The sequence below is a fragment of the Netta rufina genome (assembly GCF_964035555.1).
Source record: "Netta rufina genome assembly, chromosome: 12".
In the NCBI taxonomy this organism is placed as follows: Eukaryota; Metazoa; Chordata; class Aves; order Anseriformes; family Anatidae; genus Netta; species Netta rufina.
The window spans coordinates 14,728,725-14,738,981 of record NC_140135.1 but is presented as its reverse complement, the minus strand read 5'-3'; the positions used below and the strand labels follow the sequence as shown (position 1 = coordinate 14,738,981).

At 35.1% G+C, this 10,257-nt stretch overlaps 1 protein-coding gene across 1 annotated transcript in view; it reads right to left on the bottom strand.

The window, feature by feature from the left end:
• Positions 1-226: 226 nt before the first annotated feature.
• The window catches only part of LOC311213676 (transmembrane 9 superfamily member 2-like), a 30,952-nt gene continuing 20,921 nt past the window's right edge, over positions 227-10,257 (bottom strand). The window contains exons 15-17 of the mRNA XM_084293837.1: positions 9,670-9,781; positions 8,301-8,472; positions 227-837 (exon numbers count right to left, since the gene is read on the bottom strand). Coding sequence (XP_084149963.1) covers positions 770-837; positions 8,301-8,472; positions 9,670-9,781 — 352 coding nt within the window. The 3' untranslated portion in view covers positions 227-769. The remainder of the gene's footprint in view (positions 838-8,300; positions 8,473-9,669; positions 9,782-10,257) is intronic.

Below are 10,257 nucleotides of genomic sequence, written 5' to 3'. Positions count from 1 at the left end.
CAATTTCATAAGCCTCTGGCCATCCTAGAGACATAGACTCAAGTAGCATAGCAGTCCTGCTTGCAGAGACAATTTCCAGCCATACAAGAAAAATAGTACATGGATGTCATAGCCAACCTACTTATAAGCAATATAAATTGGACGGCTATCAACGGGTTAAGCTAATGTGATCTGCGTTCAAATAGTGAAGGCCTAATTAACAAAAAAGGCAACAAGTCAGGTGGAGTTGTGCAGTTTTATTTGAACAAAAACCAGTGTCGATATTTTTAATAAAGTCTACGTTACACTAAGAGCATGTACAGTTGTAAGAAGATATCTAGTTGTACAGAAGGTATAGGATAATATGTACAATCATAGTTAAGTTAAAAATTCACATTTTACATAGATTTACTTGACAGTCCTGTGCTTTGATGGTATATAATTGGAAACCAAAAAAAAATTACAAAAAAAAATGCAAGAAAATTCAGCTGGAGGACTGGTATAACGCATTCATCTCTCAAATAAACTAGTTCACAGGGTTTTTATTTCTTCTAAATCAAATTTTGGATACAAGTTTTAGAATGATTAGAATTAACATGTTCAATGAACATACTGATGTAAACTTTTTTTTTCCAATGGTGCCATTTCCTTCCATTAAAAAAAATGTATTTTAAGCTCTAAAAGCTGTTCAGCTTTTACAAATTAGAATTACACAGTGTGTTTCTCAATACATGGTAAAAAAAATATCAAACAGCAAGGGAGATATGTTCAAAAGACACTTTGAAGCTTTTCAGTCCACTTTCACAACACTGTAAATCTTACTTACAAACCAGAAGCAGGCAAAAAATCCAATAGTTCCTAAAATGAGAAAGTGAAAATGGTTAGTTTAATCCTCCAGTCTGTGTTGAGAAAAATTTAACAAGCATATCCCAGCAGGACAGAATATAACATTGTAATCCAGCTAACTATCCAAAATAACACTTGTTAAATTTAACAACACACGCACTCATCCCCAGGCTAAGTTATTTATTTAGATCAAAGATGACTTTTAGGACCAGACTACTGGATGGACATTTAATGCACTGAAGGTGGTGCTACTATCACTACTACCGGGCACACAAGTGCCATTTAAGAAAATGATTTTTAGATACAAGCAAAGTCAACATTTACCTAAATCATTCAAATTATTTTATTTTATTTTTAAGGGCTACAGTATCTCATGGTCATCTATGACTTATGCTAGAAAACATGAGCTTCAGAAAAGTCACCTGGCCTGGTTTTCTGTTCATTGTGCTCTACTGACACTCAACAGCAATGATCTAACTCTGTATATCCCGTTACTTCCTTTTGCTAAAACAACGCTCCGAGCACTACAGCAGTTGGGAGCAAGAATCAAACAAACTAGCAGTAGCAAGCTCAAACCAAAATGAACAATTTTTATGTAAAGTATATTCAAGCTGTGGATTTGCTTGCCACAAGTCACTACGGATAATAAAAACATAGATGTTTCAGTCAACTGAACAAATTAATGAACAAAGAAATCCAAAGGCTATTAATTACAGAAACACCATTTCAAGTGCTAAAAATGCCTTTGAGCCACAGGTGATGGAAGGCTGAGAGAAAGTGTCACTAACATGCTTGCTCTGTTCTCACACCCCTCCCTTGAAGTACTGCTGTTAAGGTTCTTGGCTATAACCTTCCTCAATTTCTTACCAATCCATTTCTTTAGCCATCCAACCCAACAGGAGAAAAAAATAAAAATAAAAAACAACACTCTGCAGGCACTTTGTACTTTGGTAACTCAAGCCATAGGACTTGACATGTGCCACAGAGTAAGATGACGAAGAGATATGACAACACTGAATGAGATTGGCTATACCAGTTTTCTGTTTTTAACCTGAAGAACAAGACTGTGTTTTTCATCCCACAGTAACTATTATGGGACAACCGCAAAGACATTGTCCAGCACATTTATTTATGAATTCCTTTTAAAACTTCCTATGCAAGGAGACATTGACTCCCATACAATTAAGTCTTAAGCTACTTTGGGAAGTGACGCATTGTTTCTCATGCTTTTACCTATGTGTAAATTGCTATGCAGATACTAATATTTGCCAGTTAAAAAAAAAAAAAAAAAGTCTGTTTCAGCTGAACTCATTTCTCAAAGACACAACTACACACCATCCATGTGACAACACTTAATAGCTACACTACCGTCACTTTCAAGATGATGCATTCAGCTCCACCGATTTTATATTCCTCATTTTCTATTTCTACAGCCCACGTTTAACATCAGCTCCAACCTTTTTCACTATTTCATTGAGACTGGTGTACTAACTAGGAGGTTCATTATTACGTATTTGTCTCTTCTGCATTCATTACACTTCCTACCTTTCAGATTCCATCTATGCATTTGGTAAGTGAGGAATCTGTCTTTGGATGCTTATTATCTATATGCCAATTCTTGTGTCCTCCGTGCTACCACGTATATTTGCAGTTAAAGGCTTTTTGACAGCCTACTATTACGTGCCACAGATTACCCTTTCCCTCTGAGTTTGCAGTTATCATCCTCTGAAACAGTAGGAGACAGCAGATTTACTGCTCTTGATAGGAGATCAGACACTAACCACAGAAGGAATTTAATTCCTTTGTAGGCCTGACATCGCGAAGTCTTTGCAGTTTATGGTCAATTCTCATTCTTTCCTACTGTGCCCAATACTCCAAAATCAGCATTGTTACTCTAAGCCTTACTCTCATGTTTTCTTTTCCTAATAATGGTGGTCAGCATCTGCTTTCTAGTTGTATTTATAATATAGCCCACTTTGAGCCTTCTGTGGCTTTGAAAGCAATGTTTCTTCCAAATGTTTAACAGATGACATACCTTAAAATCTATCTGCTGTTCTACAACAGAATTGTAATATCACAAGAAAATGGTAGAACTTTAACACAAGAATGAGATTTACCAGTTTTCTGAACGTGTCATAATTTAATATGGGAACATACTCTAAATGCACAGCATTTTCCTCCAATCCCTGTCATTCTGAATTTTTATGATACACCAGCTTTCTAAAACACATGGCTTCATTTATAGCAGAATCAGCAGACTTCACACTGTGAACAAGCATTTTATCTATAAACAGATTTTCACAGGTTTCAGTAACACTGATTTTCAACTTCCTTCTTAAAAAGGCCTGTTTAGCTAATCAAAGACCAAGTTCCACCTACTTCATTTTTTTTTAAACTTTATCAGAAATTTTGCCAATGTATTGGAATTAGAGTAAGTCAGTGTTTTGTAACACAAGCAGTAAGTGGTAATGTTTGTCAGACACCAGATTTGAAGCATGAACTTACAAGCTCAAGAGAGAAAGGCTAGACTCATCACCTAAAATAGAGCCTTATGTACTCATTACCTTCTTTGTCAGCGGAGTTTCCTTCTGTTATTACTTCCACAGTGCTTTAGTCCTACATCTATAATTAGGGCTTACCAGAACAGCAATTTCTTCTTCCCCAGAGACACAAATGTATCCTACAAATTTCAGGTGTGGATTGCTCTACAGACCATAAAGGTCAGTGCATGGGTGTGTTGATCTTACACCATCAGTATTAATGGATAGAAACTGACATAAGGAAACGTTATTTATAAGGTTTCCTTGTATAGCTACTTTACCTACAGCATAGCTTCTGTTAGTGCAATGAAAAGCTTATTTATTTATTAAAGAATGTAAGCAGTACAGTGTCTGCTTCCACTGATATTCATTTTTTTTCGCCCACCTCAGACCTACAGGTGCCAGTGATTCCATGAACTTCTAAAGAGGTCCACAAATTTTGTCAGAAGGTTTCCAATTTTCTATAGAGCAGTACATATCCAAATTAGAAAGGGATATTCAAGTGAGTAATGACTGGGGAAAAACAACTCTGACCTAGTTTGGTTTTATTAAAAAAAAAAAACAAAAAACTCTAGCCAGAGTGTTTCCTACATTTTAGACCGTTTCACAAATCTGCCATTTGTTACAAATTTTAGCACTTTATACAAAAGCTTCAACATACTGGACTTTTAGGACAGTGATGACTTGGGTAGCAGATTCTCAGATTCCTATTTTGCTTTATCTAAAGTTAATTTTAATACAGATAAGCATACAACCAGTTTCCTACACCTGTCGCTCTACCCAGTAAAGTTGTCATTACTGGTTGCACTACTTACAGTACAACTTAGCCATCCAAAGTAGCATGACTTGAAGTGTATTTTCTTGAAAAGCACTCAGCTCTTCAATCTTGAGCATTTTTGTAAGCACATCCTGTTCCTAAATAAAAATCATCCCTCTCAAATTATCAAATTATGCTTCTCTCATTAGAATACCAGGACTACCTAGATGAGCTGTAATCACCCAAGCATCTTGCTTACATATGTTTCTTTCAAACACATTCAAACTGAAATCAAAGTCTTGAGGCACTATCAACAAACAGCATACCTCTTCAGCTTGCCGCTTCACTGACACACATCAATGAACGCAACAAAACCGAAAACAGATACATAAAGACATAAAGTCTTTTTTCCCTTAAAGCTGTTACATTCTAGCAGTAAGTACTTTCAAAACCAAAACAAAACAAAACAAAAAACATCATTAGTTCAAAGAAGTAACCTCTAAAGTTATTCTATGATTGGTCTAAACTCCTTTCCATTGTAAGGTTTTCACAGCTTTAATATGCAAATCTATTAAATCTCACAGCACAAAGATACCAAGCCTGACACCAATTCCTCCACTGAGCCTGTAAAGTCTTGTTTTTATTTATTTATTTATTTGTTTGTTTGTTTTAATTTAACATGATCAATTAATTTTGTGGGTAATGTCTACCTTAAACCAATTACAAGTACTCAGAAGCTTCAATTATATGAAAAGGCATTTGAACATACATTTAAGAACTCACTTTCGCAGAATAAGCCTTTATTTTTCCCTAAGTTGGTGACCTTCATATCTTAAGATTCTGCCTCTCTAAATAACCCCTACTAGTCTAGGAGGCTGATGCCATCCTAGTGCACTGCAGCCCACTGCACATGACTGCTCTTCCTAGGGAGGCACAGCTAAAAGTTCATTTTTGTGGGAGACAGTTAAATTCAAGTACCTAATTGTAAAGATGCCTTGAGTAGTTTCTCCATCCAGGAAGCAAAATACGTCCAATGCACCTGTTTATACTTACTAGGGACACACTGACATCTCAGGTTGTTTTTTTTTTTTTTTTTTTTTTTTTTTTTTTGAGTTTTTGGCCTCCAGTTCCTATAGTGTTGAATACTCTGGCCTGTAATATCACTCAGCAACAGTTTTCTTATATGAGAAAGAAGATCAAAAGCTAGCAACTAACTGGTTAAAGGAAGGTTATTAGTAAACTAGTTTAGATTCAATGTTAAAAACAAGGATTATTCCACAGAATAATGCCAAAATACATTAAGCAGACTTTTCTGCTCTATTCATCTCTCCTAGCTTTATTGTTTAATGAAGAAAAAAGAATTCAAAGCACGAACAATTTGTAAGAAAGCAAATAGAAAAGCACTCTGCACTTGGCTGATACTTCTTATGTACCTTAAAAGCTCTCTGTATCATACTGGTTTCAATCATTGCACAGTGGTGGGTGCTTCAGAATCTCAGATTCTAAACACAATCTACCCAGAAGATCAAAACTCAATTTTGAAAATGGCATTAACCCACAAGTGAAAATGATGTTCAAAAATAGAGGTCACTAAAGCAACACGCTTTGACTACGATCAGCATTTTTGTCTCCTAGCATAAAATGCATGTAATCATGTAGCTATCCACATTTAACCATACTTATTCCTTCTTGAAATGTTAGCTGCACGTTGAAATAGAATTGTCTTGTTTGGGTGTGCATGCTTAGTCTTCACCAGATTATATTATTGTCATTGTTGCCATACAAGTATTCAGTTCCTATATAGTTACTCACTACAATCTTTTCTGTAACATTCACGGTAACATAACACACTGCTATGTAGGAGGTATTAACACTGCCCTTCATATTTCTGTCACAGCTGCTGAGACCTAGTATGCAACACAGAAAACCAGAATGCCTCCTGCTAACTTAAATGGAACAGGCCAAGGTCCCATTTTGGGAACATACGTACAGGAAGAATGCTGTTACTACAAACAGTGTGCCAAGTTATGTTAGTAAACCATTTAACCTCCATAAACTTGTGAAGGACCCTTACTTTCCAAAGCAAGTGTTATTAAGGAATATTCTACAAAATAAAGCTGAAAACATTTAACTTTGAATCATTTATCAGCAGTAGCTTAAATTTCAGCCCAAACATCATCTTTCAAACTAAATACTGGACAACAAATTATTACTGCGTTTTAAATTAGCAAAGATTTATTACACACTCTATACACCTTTCACCTTTCTAGTGACTAGCTATTCTACAACTTTTTTTTTTTAAGTGACCATGTAAAAGTTTTCCTCATGAAGTACAAATATAGCACAGTCACCAGCATATTTAAAAATAAGTAAATAAATATAAGTGACAGCATCACAGCAGTAACAGCAGCACAGTTTATTATTTATTATTGTACTTTTGGGGCCTCACTGGTCTCCACATCAAGAACTCCAGGATCAGCACATCTGAAGCTTTTAATGCCATTTCAGCAGCTGCCATGACAGTTTCAATTATCGTTTTATATATGAAAGGGATATTTTTAATTCCACCAATTTGCATCTTGTAAGTGAAATTGAAATTGGCAGAACAGCAGCTAACCTATGCTAAAACCCAGACACATTAACATATTGCCTTAGTTTAAAAGTAATTAAAACATTTCAGACTACAGGGTGGGTTTTTTTAATTTCTTTTTAATAAATATATTATATATATATTATAGAGGACATCTGGAGCTTGTCTGTTTTGCCAGGATTTAAGCAGGGTTTTAACTGGCAATATGCCAACTTCTGTGTTTGCCTCCTAATAATAAAGAATTAGAAGAATTAAGTCCTCCTTGTTTTCCTTTTTTTTTGTTGTTTTTAAAGCTTCTTTTGACTTTCCTTAGAAGATAGTTCTAAATAACAAGCAACAAAGATCTAGGAACAGGTAACAGTTATTATTATTAAATTTAATTTCTAGAGAGTATTTGTTTTCTTCAGCATTTTAATATGAATAGTGCTATCTTTTTTGTACATACTCAACTAGTGTTAGAGACAGAAAGATAAAGGAGGTCTTTCTCACTGCTGAACTTACAAAGTATGATGCTAAGGCTTCTTTCATTACTTATTTTAGCCATTCTTTTCTAAATTGCATCAAGGGAGTTAAGTGACACATTCCATGAAGAAAACAGAAAGTATTTATGGCAGGCTTTGATAATCAGGTAGATGTTAAGAAGTAACAATGTGAACCATTGTACCATCCACAACGAGATCCTTTTCTTTTGGAACAAATTTCAGGAATGAACATAAGGCTGGTTTTATAAACAACTCATTATCATTATACATGAACTAGCATTTCTTCTAGTTTTATCACTGCAGTACTTTCCCATGTCAAGTAGAGTAATACATAACTTGATGTGTTAAAACTACATACAGAACAGCAGCAGCGAAGAACACCAATGCAGAACACTCCTGGCTATTAGAAGCTTCAAAGAGCTTCTAATTTCACATGGTAAAACTGGCATGGCTTTCCCATCAAATCAACCACAAAACTATATTTTGAGCCACATGACTATGAATATTGGAATAATTATGTAAAAGGCACTTAGTCTGCATGAGCACCATCAGGAACAGAAACTAGATTACTAAAATGGAAAGCTGTATTTCAAAGAGGTTCCTCCAGTTAAGGTGTTTTCATGCCATTAAGAAGGGGTGCCACAATTCAACAGGTACACAATTCACCTACTGCTAACAGAGCTCACTATTGTTGTCCAGTACCATTCTGCTTCATCTACTAATAGTGAAAGATGAAAATACCTTTTATCCTCCATATACTGAGTACAATCTTTAACTACAGAAATAGAACCAATTATGAAATCCAAAATTAAGTTAAATACCCCTGATATCAAAGTGAACAAGAAAGGCTCTTTGAAAATACAATGGTTTGAACTCGCTGCTAATATAATATGCAGTAAAAAGAAAATTGCACTATAAAAGTAATTTCAAGTTAAACAAAAAGCCTCTGAGAATATCTCATTGTGGTTTCACAAACCATAAAAGTAATACTGACCAAGGAGTCATAAATTGTATTTAATGTTTCAGACTGGAACAAGAAATGTTAGGTGAAATTTAGACAAATAATGAAACCCCTGCATTCATTTTACATTGAATGCTATACTCACCCGTGAAAAGGAAGAAAATCAAGACCATGATCATTGTGTAACCAAAGTATAAAATAGTGCTAGCAGTTCCTGTTATTTGGAGTTTAGAGAAGAAGTAATGAACTGCATAGATAAAGAGATAAACAGCTGTAAAGCTGCTTGTCAAAAATGATCGCCACCACCAGTGATAATCCTGAAAGAAACAAACCATTAAGTTGGATAAATCACATGGAAAACAAAAAATAATCTGTTTTTTAAAAGATAGCATTGTTTCATGAAACAAGTTTTGAAGAATCAAAGGTATCTCCAAAAAAAACCAACATAGTACATAACTAGTTTTTTTTCTCCTCAAAGTCTGCTATACTGTTTCCACCATTAACATTAAATTATTCTAGGATCAAGGCTGTTTATTTGTGCTTATCTACTGCAGATGGTTGCAGAAAATAAAGGTCCAGTCTACACTGTCTTAAGTAAACGTAGGTTTTCCTGCCATATCTGTACCAATATTACTTATCAGCTACATGTATGCAAAGGGACTTTTTGCTCCAATGGATTAATCTTAAAGTTGTTAGTGCTCATTCTCAGACTGGCAACTTTACAAATAGTAACATATCACGATTAAAAAAAAAAGTAGCACAGGTGCTCTAGTATGCAGTTTAATTGCAAGCACAATAGACACTAACTGCGAGGAACAGATATTAAAGACCGAAGTTCTCCCTACTTACAATGCATACAAATGTTATGGATGCTGAGAGTTTTTGTAAGTCTGCCCTGGTCAGCACACAAAACCTTTAACCAACTGGATGCTGAAACTGTATCATAATGGCATTATGCAGTGCTTGACAGGAAAAACCTTAGGTTTTGCCTTCTCCCAAACATTAACGGAAAGATACCTTTTAATTATATAAATTTCATTGCTGAAAAAAGTCTAATAAAACCTGAAGTACATGCAAATCTCATAAGTCAACTTGAAAATTTTCTCCCCTTTGCACACCCATTGCTTTCTACCACTAAGCTAAAACCACCATCAAATAAAGCCTGAAGTCTTGTATGACAAGTTCGCATAGCAGTCTTCCTCCTCAGCCTACTTATGAACAGAAACAGTATGATCAGAAGGTTAGTGCTGATGTCCATGTACTTTCAGAAACACCTGCACCATTAAAGGAGGCAGGCAGTTTATAATGGTAGTTGTAGTACCACTGGAAAAACTACAATAAGTTTTTGAAGCAGGAGGTGCATTTCAGAGAAGTGGCCAGGATAGGAACGTCAAGGGCTGACAATACAAGCCATTTACGGTGTCCAGCACACCACGGTATATGTGAACACCTCAATACTACTTCTAACGTATTCTAGCTAGAAATGATATCTACATCAGAAGTGTACTTTTTACCTCTGCACAGAGATGGAAGTAGCACAGCAAAACTGTAGCCTCAGAACACGTAATTAGAAGAATTATAAAGACTAGGAACAGGAAACCAAACATGTAGTACATTTGATGAGACCTAAAATAAATAAATAAATAAATAAATAGGAGCATCATTTTCAGCTGAAGTTCTGAGTTAACTTACAGTGTTACATGGCCATATAATAAGCTAATAAAAACAGACAAAAAATCATCACACCCATACAGACAGGAAAAAAATTTCAGAAGGGGTGGAGTCCTTGTTTTACAGAAGATGGAATCCCAAGATACTGATCTGATTTAAGAGCTAAAACTGCTAGATAATATTAGTTTCATAGATTACATTATAGTTATACAATAGCTTAAGCTCTGCCTAAGCACTGCAGCAAGAAACTGTATGTGCTGTTCAGAGCTGGAAAGATAGAACAAGACAACTGGGACTCTAATTTTATGCTTCATGGGTGTCAATAAGAACTATTTTTTTATATATAATTTCTAAGCATAGGAAAAAAATATGCAGATTCTGGAAATTCCAAAAAAGTCTGCATGACGAATTTGTTATTCCTCATACTAACT